Below are 17,625 nucleotides of genomic sequence, written 5' to 3'. Positions count from 1 at the left end.
ATAGCGAGAAGACTCACCTCGCATGATGTCGGATACCCTCTCGTGCTCGATAATCCGACCTAGCCTCCTCTTATCAAAATGATAACATCTCTAATCAAAATCCTCTCATGTTCTCATCCCTAATAATGGGTAGAAGACCATTCTACCCTTCTCTGACCTCTCTTGAATCAGCTTGACCAAACCCCAAGGTCAACTGAAGTCAACTCTAGTGAACGGTCAAACTTTGACCAGACTCGTCGAGTGCACTCGAGTGACTCGGCGAGTCTGTGTGTGTCCTCTGAATCCTCAAAAGCCTCACTCGACTCGTCGAGTTAACCTTTCACTCGACGGGTTACCACTGGTCACGAATCGCGGGGCAACCCGACTCGACTCGTCGAGTCCCCATATGGACTCGGCGAGTTCCCTCCATGGCAACACTCAAAAGACCTTCTGAGGTCAGATCTGTTTCTCTAACTTATAGATCTGACCTTCTTACACCCAATAATCACGTAAAGGTTCAATCTTTAAGCTCATACAACCTTCTTATGCCCTTATATGAAGAAATAGCTCCTAAAATGGCAACCTAGATCCATAACCCCAAAGGGACTGCATAAAGCTGGAAGATTGGGACTCTCTGGACCTCTTAAGGTCCAGATCTAAAGCTTATTTCACATTGGGACTTCATATGCATCATATACAATCCAACAAAGGGTAAAGAAAACCCTAGATTCAAGGATTTTACACAAAAACAGAAGGAAGGGGATAAATACTACCTCAAAATGGAGATCCTTGCTTAGATGTCTCAGAATAACAACCTCCTTTGGTCCTTCAAGCTGAATCCCTTCACTTCATTTGAAAAAACCACACCAAAATTACTTGATTTCATCACAAGAACTCTTCCTTGGCTCCAATGGCGATTTAGGGTTTCTCACAGGAGATATGAGGCGCACCCAAGGTCATAAGTTCCTTTAAATAGGCTCCAACCCTAGAACTTAGGGTTTTCTCTACCGAGTACCTAGTCGGCGAGTCCATCCTTGGACTCGTCGAGTCCGCTCATTAAATCCACACGGCAATCTCGACTCGACTCGGCGAGTTGGTCCCTCAACTCGTCGAGTCCCTCCTCAAATCTCAAGATTAACATACACAATCATGTCCCTGGAAATCCGGTTGTTACAGTAGCATTTCTAAAAGTGTCCAAGGAGAACACTATATGAAAAGTAGTTCCAAGCGGCGCCACTCCCATCCAAAAATCATGAAAAAAAGAAGTATAACTCCCATCACCAACCCTGATAGGACATAAGGAACGGATATCAAGACCTCTGTCCCGTAACTGGATAAACATATGCATAACTCAAAGCCAAGGACCCGCACCGGCTGTCCTAGAGGGAAAAGACCGGAAACCGCCATCAGGGCCATACAAAGATCTAACCAATTGAGCACACAACAAATTTAGAGAATGGTAAAATCTCCACCACCAACGAAACATCATGGCCCTATTAAAGGAGAATAAACTACCCACACACAATCCTCCCTCCTCTCTACTAGCTAAAGTTATGTCTCATCTGACACAATGCATTCTTCTCTCATCCACATCCGCACCCGGCAAGAATTTAGCCCTTATGGCTTCTAAGGAAGTAAGAACCGAAATGGGAGAAAGAAAAACCGACATTAGATAGCTCCCCAAAGAACCCAAAACATAATTCACTATGGTAGGGCGACCTCCAAATAGAGTGTTTTGGATTTTCAACCCGCCAATCTGGTTCGAAACCGATCAAAACCATGGGACCAAGCAGAAATATGAGTCATAGCCTCACCAACAGGAACACTAAGATGGATAAAAGGGAGATCAACCGTAGCACAACCAATCCTATCCACCACAATAGAAACCTAGCTAAAAAGGACTCCTGCACCAATCAATTTGCTTTTATGCAAATTGATTTTGAGACCCAAAGCCACGCAAAGATGGTTCACATTTTCAGGATCTCAATCTGAGACAAGCATGCCATCATATGCATGCATAAGATATGAGACCTCAATTCCTGAAATAGTAACACCTCTGAAAACATTGGCCATCCGAGCTCTCTTCAAAGCCACATGGAGCCCCTCCATCGCCAAGGTGAAAAGAAAAGTAGATAAAGGATCTCCTTATCTGAGACCGTAGTGAATTTGAAATTCAGCAGTAGGCGTCCCGTTTACCAAAACAAAAGCCCTAGCGGACTTCAACAACTCCCTAATCCAACCCCACCACTATGAACCAAACCCCACGATCTGCATTATCTCTAACAGATAAACCCACGAGAGAGAATCATAAGCCTTTTCAAAATCTACTTTGAAAAGAAAGATAGGTTTCCCAGACACCTTACTCCAAGCAACCACCTCATTAAGAAGAAATAGACTTTCCCTGATCTATCTACCTTTGACCAAGGCAGACTGCTTCAAGCTAACCACACTATCCATAACCTCCACTAATCTATTAGCTAAAAGTTTACCAATAATTTTATATTGGTTACCAATAAGACTAATAGGTCTATAATCTTCCATGCACTTAAGAACTCTAATCTTTGAGATATGGGTAAAGAAAGAAGCATTATTCCCTTTTAGAATATAAGAATGATGAAAAAGTGCATGATAAAAGCCTCCACATCATCTTCCATAAGGTCCCAATATCTCTTGAAGAAGCCAAATGTAAAACCATCCGAGCCCTGGAGCTTTATTTGAACTACAATCCCAAACCGCTTTTTCAATTTCCTCTTAAGTGAAAGGAAACCGCAACAACTCTATCTGAGAAAAAGATAAAGTACTAAAGTTTTTGGCATCTGTAGATGGACGCCATCCTGTATGCTATGAAAAAGTGACTGGTAATAAGCATGAAACTCCTCCTTTACCTGAATAGGGTTATCAACCCAAGTTCCATCAATCAAGAGACCACGAATAGCAAGTTGGCACCTTCTGCGATTAAGAAGTCCATGAAAATAACCTGAGTTCTCATCGCCCTCTATGCTCCACTGGATCTTATCCTTTTGAGCAACCTCCAGCTATGAAGAATCATCTAAATTCGACATTTCCTTTAATAAAGAAACCATTTGCTCTCTCAAATCAGGTGAACCATCATCTATCATCAAGCTCCTATCAATAGACTCAAGCATCTCCTGAACATTTTTCTACTTACTAGAAAACTTATCTCGGGTAGTAGAATTCCAGACCCTAAGATTTTTTTTTAAGAAGCTGTATTTTCTTCTTAAAAATAATCCAAGGGTTGCTCGAAGACGTCCCCGTATCGGGGTTCAACCAAGACTCCCGCACCACCTCATCAAAGCCATCCATCAAAAACCAAGAATGGAATAGACGAAACGGGGTAGGACAATAATCCATACGATGCTCCAACAAAAGAATAGGACGATGATCAGGTATCTTTTTTTCCAAAACAAGACCTGTAAGATGAGGAAAAGAACACATAATACCCTCTGTGACCAAGAATCTATCGAGTTTGCTAAATTTTAAACCCCATTTGTCACTCCAAGTAAAGCAAGGACCACCTAGAGGTATGCCAACAAGATCTAGATGGCCAATAAAATCATTAAAAAATCTACTTGTAACCAGATTAAATTGCGACCCCAATCTCTCTGATTCATCGTGAACCTCATTAAAATCCCCCATAATTATACATTCACCCGAAACGTAATAATCTATGAAATATGATCCCAAAGTTGTCTTTTGTCAATAACATAATTACTTTAAATATGGACTTGCCAAATTTTAACTACATAATTTTATTTTGCGCAACACACGAATAGTCACCTAGTTTATGTATATGTTGTAGCCTAGTAGGGTCCTAATTCTTGAACTTGTTTCCATTTTTTATGTTGTATAAAAATAGGTGGTGCCAATGGAAATCGAAAATGGCGGTGTTTAAAATGTGAGTTAGAGAAAATGAATGCAAATTTGATGAAAACAAAATTAATGAATTAGTGTTATGAATATTTTGGTAGTAATTAATAAGTACAAGATAACACATAACTTCTCACATACGTGTTATTTAAAAATAAAAAATAAAAGAAAAAAGAAAAGGGTTATCGGCTAACAGTTTAATCAAATGTAGCATACACCTTTTCCATTTGATACTTACCTTCCACATAAGATGCTCAAATGTGGCATAAACCTTTTCCATTTGACACTTACATTGCCACATAGGATGCGATGTGGTTACCACATGAAAAATAAAAGTAAAAACTAGTGATTACGTTATAGCATTTGTGTGTGCTAAGTATTGTTTTGCAACATTATGCAATCATATACGTGGCATAATTTTTTTTTTGTCATCTCAGCTATACATCAACTTTATTTCTTCACCACTTATTCTAGTAATATATATGTTCATATCTTTTCGTATGTTCGATATCTTTTCATGCTAACTTTGGAGATGTCTTGAACAATTTATGTTTTTCGTCTTGTGGATATTGGTATCGCTTAAAGAATGTAGAATGTGTAGGGTATTCTATAAATGTTTACAGGCCCATCTAGAGAACGTTTGAACGGTCAAGAATGCTCAGGAATACTCTAGAAAATATATGACGCACTTGTGACATCCCCTATTTTCTAGAACTGAAAAAAAATTATTTATGTTTTAAAATCATAATATCTTTGTTTTATAGAAAATCCTAGTATATTAAACCATTTTGAGTACAAATAATTGTTTCAAATTTCAAAACCCTAAGGATGTCATAATCAATACACAACATAAGTTAAAGTGTAAAGACCTAACGGTCCTAAACACTATTGCATGTCTTCTCTTTAATGACACAACATCATATTAAAGTCTTCAACATGCTTAACATTGCTACACTTGATGCATATAAATTAAGTGGGTCAGGTTGGGAAACTTAGTGTGATACATAGGGTTTTCAATCTCACAATGTTATTATGATAATAATCGATAACCAATAAACTTGTAAAACCAAGTGTTACCAAACACTATAGATATGTAATCCAATGAGGACATCTATAAAATAATGTACCCATACATACCCTGTCCAGTCGATTCTCACGAATCCTAATAAATATTCATCTGGAAGAATCGTCTTACCTGACAAATCGTCTAAGGCAATTGTTCGAGTACACAACCTTGGCCGGTGTAAGTCATAAAAGGCAACACTGAGGAGGATGGAGTACCCGAATCAACACACAATCCATACTCCTGGATAGTATAACTCATTAACAACTATAAGTAATGAGTCTGCTAGTATTCCACCGGACTGTCTAGAATGGCCAGTGGTCGTCACCTTACTTCGGCAAATGACTTATATGGAACCCGCACTTAGGCTCATGATGCGCGAAAACAAAACTCTCTTCTCCATTCCAATCTCGCACAGACACCGTTAATATGATGCTACCCAACGTCAAAACTTAATCGAACTAAACACATCTTTAGGTCTTAGTATGTAACTAGACCAGGCTATAATAGCCAACTTTCAATATGAATTCCCTATAATTGTAATATCATTGTGACATAGGGTATAATTGAGCATTTGTTCAACTTACTTCGAACTATGCATCCTTTATACATCGTATTTTATCACTTGACAAGACTATGATGCATTTAATTAGTTTCCAAAACCTTTTTCATGTTTTATGAAATACTTTTCATCCCACAGGTGTTTATATTCAACACATAAATCAATTGGTAAGTATTAGGGTTTACCAATTGGTAAGTATTAGGGTTTATATTCGGTACACCCTAAATCTTTTAAAGTAATAACACGTTTATTAGGATTGTCATGTGGTATAAGCAATAATACTTTTAGCACTTATATACTCATATTTAGCTCCCATAGAGTGTTATGTAGTTTTTATCAAATATACAGTTAACACGTATTCCTGATAATAGGCATTTAATTCACATATAAAGTATATTATCAACACAGAATGCATATAACAAACTTTCAACATATATTTAATCATTTAAGTATTCAATACTTATATTAAATCATGCTCATGAAAGTTACTATGCACTCACTTGATTCATGAGGAAGATCCACGGGACAGTTAGCTAAATACTTCAGCTTATCTTTCTTAAACAACCTAAATATGAATATTTCTATGTCTCAATATTCGTTCGTATTTATAAGGTTATATTAACTATTTCCAGATTCCTAAATAATCCCAATGAATATTCAAGTTCTAGCTGATAAGGAATGATCAGATAAGATCATATCGGAGGTAGGATCCGTTTGGTATACATAATATATTGTTTGGAAATTCCACTTTAATCACCCCACTAAATCTAGCCTAGACATCAGTCATGTAAGTAGATCAAACAGTATTATGACTCAAATCACTGGAAAATCTTATTTATAAATTCATAATAATGACTATGAATGTAAATATAAGTTCAACTTAAAGCGTAGTAAGTGCAGCTTAACTTACAGAAATTTTTGGCAAAAGTTCAGAAAGTCGCGAATAGAACTTTGACACCGAACACTTCTTTCTGTCGCTATAGTGCCTCGTTACGAACACTTTAAAACTCCAAAAGGTTAGAAATCTAGGGAGAGAGAGAGAGAGAGAGAGAGAGAGAGAGAGAGAGAGAAAGGGATTTCTGGAGAGAGAAACTCGTAAGTGAAGGTATGAGAACAAATGAGCATTGAAAGTATATTTATAAGCAACCTATTGGTAGGGTGTGTCGTGCCCCTTCCTAGTTACACTGTGCCTTCGCTTGGGGAGCAAGGCCTCCTCTCTGGTGTGCTGACACTGGTGTGTTCTGGATGGTGTCGCGTCATCTATGCCCAGTAAAATCGTGAATCTTCGAAAAATCATATCTTTCGCATACAAGCTTCGTTTTCAATGTTCTTTATATCATCGGTTAGTATCAACGAGTACTTAAATTTTCATTTAGACTTCGTTGGCTAATTCACATTTTTTATAGTCTATAAGAAATACACTATAAAGACTTTGCGAAAATCATAACTCCTTCATACGAACTTCGTTCTTGACGTTCTTTATATCGAAAAATTCATATTTTTTAGTACATCAGCTCTCTTTTACATTATTTTTGCTAAAAAGGAACCGACGTCCATTTTAGTTTTTATGACACACATTGACGTGTCGGGTTGAACGCGAAACTTTGAAAACTTATAACTTCTTCATACGAAGTCAGATTTAGGTGTTCTTTATATCCACGGGCTCATGATCACGATTACTCCAACCTTCGTCAAGACTATTCATCCTAAATAATCTTTTATTTTTACACTTTATTTTATCGCTTCAACGATAAATTTTATAATAAGATTATTTACAAATGTTATGTGCTTATAATATTTGTTCACATAACATGTATATATCAAATAGATATTTATATAGTTCGTAAATAAGTATAACAAATAATTATCCAATTCGAGGATTTTTACTTATTCGATAAAATGAATAGTTATAACTAAAATCACTTAAAACGTCTAGCCCTAACTTACGGACCTTAAAACACTAGAAGACTTCACAAGATTATAGAATCTTCCAAAAGACATTGAAGATTCTAGAACACCCTGGAAGACATTGAAAGGATCTAGAATATCCTATAAGATACTAGAAGGTTCTAGAACATACTGGAAGTCCTTGGAAGATTCTAGAATATCTTGAAAGTCCCTGGAAGAGTATGGAATATTCTAGAATACGTTGGAAGATCCAAGAACGTCTTAGACCTTTCTAGGACACCAAATAATACTCTAAAATATTATGGAACCTTGTAGATAGATATAGAGAATGTAAGAATACTCTAGAATAGTCAACTATAGTATGGAAGTCTAGAAACTTCCTAAAAGGAGACATAATTTGCCTATAAGTTAGTGTGGAGCTCATTTGCTCCACAGTATCAAGAGTTTCCTTGTATAGTTGTAAGTTATAAGTAATATACATACTCGTTTCTTTATCGAATCCTTCTAGCTTTAGTCTCATACTCAATTACATAGTTATTACATCTAAAGGAGCAAAGTTATCCCGACTTAGTTGGAAGTACACTAAGTGGCAAATGTTACTGACTAGTCTAAGAAGTAGCATGTGACATTGTGCATGTATTGTGTTCCATTCACTACAAACAGAACATATGGTGCCTTTCCCATCAAAATATTATTGAAGAAAATAGACTAATTTAGAATGTTTAGGTCATTGTTAGAACTGAAAACACCAAATTAAGTATGCCAAATCCATAGGTAATATGACGCAACGACTTCTAGTATGAGCGTCGACAATCCATGATAGCCACATGTGTATTCCTTTCCACGAGTTTGGATAATTTTCCCAAACACAATGCATACAATCAATGCTCCCTATAATCCCCAAAAAAAACCATGTTTGGCTTAATGTGTCGCATGTAATTGTTAAAAATAATTACAAGTAGTTGGCTGCTTTGTCGTATGCCATAAGCCAAATTGCGGTCGCACACTTTTGTATTTTCGTTAAACTCATTCTACCTCTAGCGTCAGGTTTCAATCGAACGAAATCGTATTCATGTTCCAATTTATTAGCTATATGTATGAATAGTCGTCTACTCAAACGAAACCATCGTTTGAAGTCTTTAGCGTCATTTAAACAATTTTAGGTAAAAAGTAACCATGAACCAAACATTCGTGCGCAGCCTCATGGTTTCTACTTTTTGCTGCTATTCTCGTTCATGGAACAAAACTTTCCTCTTGTTGTTGGACAACGTTTACTATAACTTGAACAAATGTCGTGAAAAAAGATATATCATCATCCCATGAAGATGAATAATCTATCTCTAAAAACCATTGAATGTGTATAAAATGTAGGGTGAAATATAGTATAAAATTGAAATGAATTATATAAAGTTTAGTGATATATGGCATTTACAAAGGTATTTTTAGAAGAAAAAAATCAAATAATAGATTTTATTAGCACATGTTAGCAAAGAACTAACAAGAACAAAATCAAACATAAAAAAGGTTCAAAAAACACACACATGAAAACATACCTCAAACAAATAACCTAGGATTGGAAATTCAACCAACACATCTAAGTTTTATCCCCTAGTTCTATTGGACACCCACACAAACAGTTGGCTTAGAACTGTTTCCCACAAATCTATCTTCTTAAACCGACAATAATAAAAAACCGAAGAATTTGTTATCAACCAAATGAACCACCAAGTCATGGAAAAAAACTCATTCCAAATAAATCTTACATGAATACTTCAACCAAAGAGAAACAAACCAAGATGACCAATCTTCAAAAGAATAAAATCTCGTAGTGATAATATTCCACCAATTCGATATCTTCTCAAACAAAATAACCGCCACATGACAACCAAAAAACAAATGGTTAACATTCTTCGAATACTCAACACAAACTGGGCATAACAAAGAGTCAACCTCCGCTCCTATAAGAACCACATTATTCTCAAGGGAAGGAGATTTAAGGACAACCTATATACTATGTCATTTACCTTAATAGGAACCAACTTGTTTCACGGATAAGGACGATTAGACAAAGGCAAGGTCTTATTATCAAGCACGCCACATATGATAACGTCGGGAAGAGGGTGTGAATATGTGTTTAACGCGGCCACATATACATAACACGACCTATTTGAAGTTATACCATAGTTTTCTTGAATGTTCAATTTGTGGTGTGCTTGTATGCATGTAGATGGAAGCTCTATAAAGTCGCAGTGATCTAGACATTAAACATAGTGAAATCTATGATCATTGTAAGAGTATAATAGAAACATGGCAAATATTATCTAGAAACACAATGGCAATGTATAGTTGCAATGTTTAGTTTTCAATATGATTTTATATAAAAAAAATGACATGAAGTTTAGTTTTTTTTTGTTTTTGAAGTACTCTTCTTCTTTCTCACTATATGATTTTTTGTATATTTTATATTTTTCATAATTTTATATTTTTAGTTATAAAGTCATCTGGTTTGAACCGGTCGAACTATTGAATCAATAAAACGACAGATTCTGTGAGCGATCCCGTCCCAAACTTATACCAAGACCATAAGGCCTACAAGATAACCTCACTTTTTTTTATGTATATCTTGTAGGGGCTAGATTGATTTAACACGTAACTTATCGCATAGGATGTCACGTCACAAATTAAATAGCACACATATATTATTTAAAAAGGAAAAAAAGTTTAATGCTCACACTTAAATCACATGTGTCATAAGCCTTTTTAATTGGCCTATTCACATAAAAGTCCTAAGTTTGCATTTTTTTTTGTCGATTATGTCCTTGCAACGATTTTAGGTGCTTTAATGCTTATTATTTTTGAAAATTTGTTCATTTTTACCCTTTAGCCAAATTCTTACCTTCCATAGCCGGTCATCTGCCTATGTGGCACGGACTCGGCGCTGAATAGGACGGAAGGCTGACGTGTACGTTGACTTGGAAAACCACGTCATCGATGCTTGTTATATTAAAAATATATATATAAAGGGGATGGTGGGTTTCAATCATGTGACCTCCCATTCAACAAATCAATGTCTTAACTATTAAGCCAAACAAATTCTTGTGTTTGAAATCCTAACTTCTTATGTTTAAATCCTAACTTATTAATATAATATGTATTTCACTGTATTAATTAAAAACTATTTATTATTATTATTATTATTATTATTATTATTATTATTTTATGAATTTAGACATATATTTTTATACGTATAAAAGCGTATTTATATTTTTAATATCATATTTATATCTTAATATTGTACAAAGACACTTCATAATATATAAATAAGCATACAAACATGTGTATATTTATTCATTTCAATATCGTATACATTTTTTTCATACGTTTGAGTATGTATAAAAATATTATTTATACGTATAAAAATGCTTTTATACATATAAAAACATTTTCATATATAATTTGTACATATATTAATATGCTAAAAATATTTTTTTACATATAAAACTTTTTCACATAATATAAACAATTAAAGCAATAAAATACATATTCAAATATATGAAACAAATATTTATGAAAATACATATTAAAGTAATAATATATATATATATATATATATATATATATATATATATATATATATATATATATACACTTAAGAACGTATTCTAAAAATATTTTTATAAATTTATTTGTACATTATAAAGTGTATAAATAATTTTTTTAATATTTTTATACGTATAAGTAACGATTTTTTATAAATACATACAAAAATCTTATAAACAATGTTTTTTAAATGATTTGTATGTTATAAAATGTATAAACAACATTTTTTAAATATTTTTATACATATAAATAACGTTTTTATACGTTTAATACCAAAATAAATATTTTTTAAATGTATATAATAATAATAGTAATAGTAGTAGCAATATTAGTAGTAGTAATAATAATAATAATAATAATAATAATAATAATAATAATAATAATAATAATAATTTCTAGCATGATACGGATTATATATAATAAGTTAGGATCAATAATTCAGAAATTACTTCAGCTTAGTTATTAAAGTTTCATATTTTTAAACGGAAGGTCATGAGTTTGAAACTCTCAACCCTTTTTATTGTCCTTAATCTTGCATTTTTCCTAATAGATTAGGTCATTCTTTAGCAAGCTAAATCGTGGCTAGATGTTTATCTTGGTGGTTGGCCCGCTGCATTGTGTTCATGTTTGAATCACCGCCCACACCTATACTCGATTCATTGTATCTTTTTAGGAAAAGAATGAACGTGGCAACCGCCTTAACTCCACGTCAGCATGAATACAGTCAACGCCCAGTCAACGCAATGGTGACCTTCTTTAGGAGGTTAAAGGGCAAAAATGAACAAATTTTCCAAAATATTAGGCATTAATGCACCTAAAATCGCTACAAGGAAAGAAACGACGAAAATACAAAACGTAAGGACTTTTATGTCAAAAGGCCTTTTTAATTTAATACTTACATTGCCACATGGCTACCACTTGCAAAACAAAACCCTAAGACCATCAAGGGCGGCTTGCAAACTCATCTTGCGAATGCGTGGATGTTGCTCTTGCAACAATTGAAAGCCTTGAATATGATATTTTATTTTTTTAAATATTATATATATATATATATATATATATATATATATATATATATATATATATATATATATATATATATAAGGTTCAATAAAGAACCATAATTAACCAAGGAACCAATCTTTTTTTCAACTTTTAGAACTTATTTTTTATCAAAAAAAAAACTAAAAATACAGAAATTCATAACTTTTTATCTTTTTTCCAATGATATCAAATTCGAATTTTTTTTTACGCCAAATTTACAATGTGAATCTTTGAAAATTCACAATGTGAATCCGGATTCACACGGTGAATCCGAAAAATATTTTTCACATTCACAATGTTAATATATTAATTTAGATATTTTTAGATTTTTTTTCGATAAAGAATAAGCTTTAGAAATTGAAAAAAAGATTTGGTTTCTTGAAGAACCAATAATTATGGTTCTCTATTGAACTTTTCTATATATATATATATATATATATATATATATATATATATATATATATATATATATATATATATATATATATAAACACACGTAACTTTTATTATATCATATATTTTATTATTTAAATTATAAACTACTATATAATATATTAAAATTTTCTTAAATAATTAAATAGTTGTTGATGTGGCAGTGGGGTCCATTATGAAAGAGTATTGTTATGTGGAACAATTGAAAGCTTATTGGGATTGCACGATGCATATGGTCTAAGAAACTAGTGCTTAAGTCATAACATTTACATGTGCTAAATAGTGTTTTGCAACGTTATGAAAATCATAATGGTGTAACAACATTTATAAACTCATAATTATCTTGATGAAAATTGATGGAAAAATAATTTATTCATTTTTGGGTGATTGAATATTGCTGTTTTATATCTTATATAATAGTATGCCATGCATTACAACAACATTTTGTGATTTAAAGATGTTGATCATCCTCATTTTCAAACATTGTATATAGAGTAAATTACAAATTTATCCTCCGATTAGATGATGTTAATTTGAACCTAACATTATTGATGATGGTGGCACAATAAATTTTTCATAAGCAACATGCAAAGCAATGATCTTCTTCGGTTTGCTTAGGAGTGCCCATTTCGTGAAATTATTATGATCATTTGCTTCAATTTCATCGACTATTTGTCGATACAACAATAGTGATGCCCAAATATTGCAACAATATAAGAGATAAATTTCAGAAATAACATGATTTCATTGTTTTGTTTCAAGAAAGACCAAAAAATAGCAATGTACTTCATTAATTTGTTTATTATAAGACGAGATCATGGTTTTAAGTAACCACAAAAATGAGTTAATTGCAAGCTATAGTAAAGCTCTTTTATTGATTTATTTATTATAGCAAGGGATTATGGTTCAAGTAACATAGAAAAAGTAAAATGAAAAAAAAATAGCAATGTGTTTTTATTTATTTGTTTATTATAAAAGTAGATCTCGATGTCAAGTAGCCGGAAAAAAAAAGTTAATACAAAAAATAACAACGTACTTTCAATGGTTCTTGTATTATAACATTCTATTTTCATTTCTTCTTATTACAACATTATACTTCAAAAGTTTTACCCAGTTATATCTATATTATCCAAAGACAAAACAAATTTCACTACTATAATTAGTAAAAAGTTTCAAAATATAACGTTTTAAAAGTAAAAAATGTAAAATACTATAATAAAAATAAATGAAGGTGGGATGCTAAAATATACAGAGAAATGAAACTATGTTGATATTTCTTGTGCTAACCCCCCGCCCCCCAAAACAAATGCAAAAAGACGATTTTTCATAATGATGTTGTTTTTAAGATGGTTCAGAAGCTTACCGGCCATCTACTAGCAGAACTCAGTTGAGTTCACATTCCAAGTCGTGCTTATCGCGGCCACATAGGCATAACGCTCCCTACGTGACCGCTATACCACTTTGCCTAATGGTGTAACAACATTTATAAACTTACAATTGTCCGGAAGAAAATCATAGTAGAATTTAAGGCAAAAGAATTTATTCATTTTGCCCGAATGAATATTGCTATTCTATATCTGATCTAAATATGTCATGCATTACAACAAAGATTTTGTGATTTACAGATGTTGACCATCCTCATTTTCTACAACTATATATGAGTAAATTACAAATTTACCCTCCGATCACATCATGTTAATTTGAACCCAACTTTCTTGACGACGGTGGCACAAGAGATTTTGCATAAGCAACAGGCAAAGCAATGATCTTCTTCGGTTTGCTTACATACGCCCTTTTCGTGAAGTTATTATAATCATTTGCTTCAATCTCATCAAGGATTTGTCGATACAATAGTAGTGATGCCCAAACCTTACAACAATATAAAAGTTAAATTTTAAAAATTAGCAACATACTTTCATTATGTTGTTTATTATTAGCAAAGACCATGGTTTCAACTAACCATAAAAAAAAATTATATTCAAAAAGACGATTTTTCGTAATGAAGTTTTTAAGAAGGTTTAAGAAAGCTTACAGGCCATCTACTAGCAGAGCTCAGCTGTGTAACACCTTCTTCCGCCTGATCAAAGAATGTTCTTGCCCTTTTAATCTGTTTTTTCATGAAAATCCTCCATTTATCGGTTACTTTCATTGCAAATATGTCATCATCTGATAATCCTGCTTTTGCTAGTTCATCTTGTGGTAGATACACTCTTCCTCTTCTTGCACTAAAATTCAAACATCATACATTTTACAAATTTGCCCTCGTTTTTCCATTTAGTAAAAAAAAGAAGAGTAAATTACACGAATGGTCCCTATGGTTTGGAGTAATTTCCATGTTTGGTCCCTAACTTATTTTTTTAACTCGGAAGGTCCCTAAAGTTTGTTTTTGTTGCGCGCTTAGTCCCTGTCTTACCTAAAAAGACTATTTTGCCCTTGATTTTTTAATTTATTTAAATAAGATCGGGTAGATAAGGTAAGGTAAAATGAGGTGGAAGTGAGGTTGATGGTGTGTTTATTTAAATAAATTAAAAAATTAAGGACAAAATAGTCTTTTTAGGTAAGAAAGGGACCAAGCGCGCAACAAAAGCAAACAGTAGGGACCTTTCGAGTTAAAAAAAATAAGTTAGGGACCAAACGTGCAAATTACCCCAAACCATAGGGACGATTCGTGTAAGAAACAAAACAATGTCTTACTCTTCTCCCACATCTCTAAGGATGTTCGTAAGTTGATTAGCAATCCCTAAAGCCAAAGCAGCGTTATAAACACTCTCAGTTGATGCGAAAGATTCAGGATCAATTCCCATTATTGGAACACTCATCAATCCAACAGTTCCAGCGACATAATAACAATACAAATAAAGCTCATCAAAATTCTCGTATCTTGATTTCTTCAGATCCATCCTCATTCCATCTATCATATCCTTAAAAGGCTGGCAACATTATGAAAAACTGTCAAGAATTCGACAAATTCAACAACTCGTTATGCAATTAGAATGGTTTATTAATGATTATGTCTTTAATCGTTATGGGTGTTCGAAAAGATTTTGAAAAGTCAACCTGAATGTCGACAGGAAACCTTGAAACGGTGTCTGATAAAGCAGCGTCAAGCATATCAAAAGGGCGTCCATTGAAAAGATCATCTAATCTTGATTCCCATCGATCTAATGCTTTTGGAGTTATGTGTGATGCGTTAGGCCCATCAACAAGTTCATCGGTTCTCCTACACCATACTATTTGATTGACCACATCACAAAAAAGTCAAAATCGAATGTGTTTGACCATTATCTTTAAATTTCGTCCAAGATTGATTTAGAATTGCGAGAAAGTTGTTTCTTGTGTTACGATTAAATTATATTGCATACTAATGAATCTTGCTAGAAAGAAAACGCTCAAACAGTATTTAGCAATCAAGTTTCGACAATTTAAAATAAAAAATTAGAACATATTTTATGTGAGAAATCTCGGAATTTATAAAGTAAAATGGATGAAAAGCTCACCATAAATCGCCCATATAGCTTTTCGCCTCTCGGGTGTCATCAACAATGTTCCTATCAATAACAAAACAAAATATAAACGATCTAATACCAAAAGAAAGATGGGTTTTTTTTTGTTTTTTTTAACTTGAACACATGATCAAAAGATTAAATATTCAATAATAAACATAATCCCAGAACATTCTTTGATTAAAATATGGAAAAAGTTTACTTTTTTAAAGAAAATCAATAACAAAAAGATGACAAACCTAAATAAAAAGTCTTGGCATACTCAGCGCAAACTTCACCACATCGATCATAAGCTTCATTCAATACTCCAAGTGTTCCAGGAAGAACAATATCTGGTTTCACCTCCATATCTTCTCTGGATCTCATTTGTTCTTTAACCAAAGCTGCTTGCTTCAAAACCACATCGTAAACCAATTGCTCCGATGAAATCGCCAAATCCCCAGAAGCGTTAGCCACCACCCTTGACACCATATCGAATTTTCTGGAACCCAAAAAACCCAATTCACCAAAGTAAGAATAACACTTATGCTTCCTACCAGCATTCTTGATTCTTTCACCCCTAAAAAATCCCTTTTCTTTCGTTAAAAATCTTAATGGATCTACTACCCTTGTTGTTTCCAAGAAACCCAATCCACTACACACCTCGGAATTAGGGGAAATCACTCCTATCATGGCAGCAGACATGATATGTGAAAATGGAAGAAAAAGAATCTTGTATGTTCAATCGAACACTGAAAAACACGTTTTCTGGGATTTTAAATGAATACGCACTTCACATTCATGTGGAAAGATAATGAATTAACCAGAAAGCTGCTGAATTTACTTAGAATCTGAAGTAGTTTTGTTGATTGAAAATGAAGGATTGTTGTAGAAAGAAGCAAAGAGTGAATGAAGTCGAAGAAGTGGAGATTATTGTGGATGAATGAAGAAGGGATTTGAATAAAAGTAAGGTGGAAAAGGTAGGAGAATTCTAAATGAGAAATTTGGGAAGATATGAGTATCGAGTGGTGTCTGTTTTGTGTCCACATGTTGTAGTAAATTCACTGTAGTCGTTTCACCACACAATAGGCTTCAGCCTTCAGGTTTGATGATATGTTTATTCAAAGGTGATTCTACATGCATACTTGTTTTGTAACTTTTGTTAGTCGCATCCTCTATTTTTGTCTGTTGCCTTTTTATAATATTATTATCATTATTTTGTTTTATTTATTTATTTATTTTTATTATTATTATTAGATTAGTTGTATCATTCATATCTTATGATTTTGTTGAGGTTTTAGTCTATAAATGACCATTAAAATCTTTTGTTTTATTAGTTTTGGATTTATTTTATTATTATTTAAGAGTGTTGGGTATGAGTCATTATAACGCTATTATGGCTGAGATGACAACCTTTTAACCTAGTTATAACATGGAGAATACTACTCACCATCATGTTATAGTAAAAGGCGTGGTAAGGCAACACGATTTTCAACCAATCAAATCCTCTCATAACATCCCATGACATAGTTATAACATGGGAACACCTCCCCCGCTTCATATTATAACATAATAGTGTTGTATTGGCATATGAGGTGACAAGTTTTGGGAGTTATAACACTCACTCATACCGAGTAGTCTAATAAATGGCTCATACTACACCCGTT

General features: G+C 33.2%; 1 protein-coding gene across 1 annotated transcript; it reads right to left on the bottom strand.

The window, feature by feature from the left end:
• Nucleotides 1-13,991: 13,991 nt before the first annotated feature.
• Nucleotides 13,992-17,017, bottom strand: LOC145166662 (phytoene synthase 2, chloroplastic). The gene is made up of 6 exons (XM_079085683.1): nucleotides 16,219-17,017; nucleotides 15,974-16,024; nucleotides 15,534-15,706; nucleotides 15,171-15,406; nucleotides 14,509-14,701; nucleotides 13,992-14,345 (listed from the first exon to the last, which is right to left on the bottom strand). Exons 1-6 carry the CDS (start codon nucleotides 16,661-16,663, stop codon nucleotides 14,172-14,174), a joined length of 1,272 nt encoding a protein of 423 aa, XP_078941809.1. The 5' UTR covers nucleotides 16,664-17,017; the 3' UTR covers nucleotides 13,992-14,171.
• Between the last annotated feature and the right edge of the window lie 608 nt (nucleotides 17,018-17,625).

This window comes from Lactuca virosa, chromosome 3 (genome assembly GCF_052849685.1).
Source record: "Lactuca virosa cultivar CGN04683 chromosome 3, Lactuca_virosa_CGN04683_v6, whole genome shotgun sequence".
NCBI lineage: Eukaryota > Viridiplantae > Streptophyta > Magnoliopsida > Asterales > Asteraceae > Lactuca > Lactuca virosa.
Note: the sequence above shows the minus strand (reverse complement) of the source record. Positions and strands in the feature narration are given on the sequence as shown.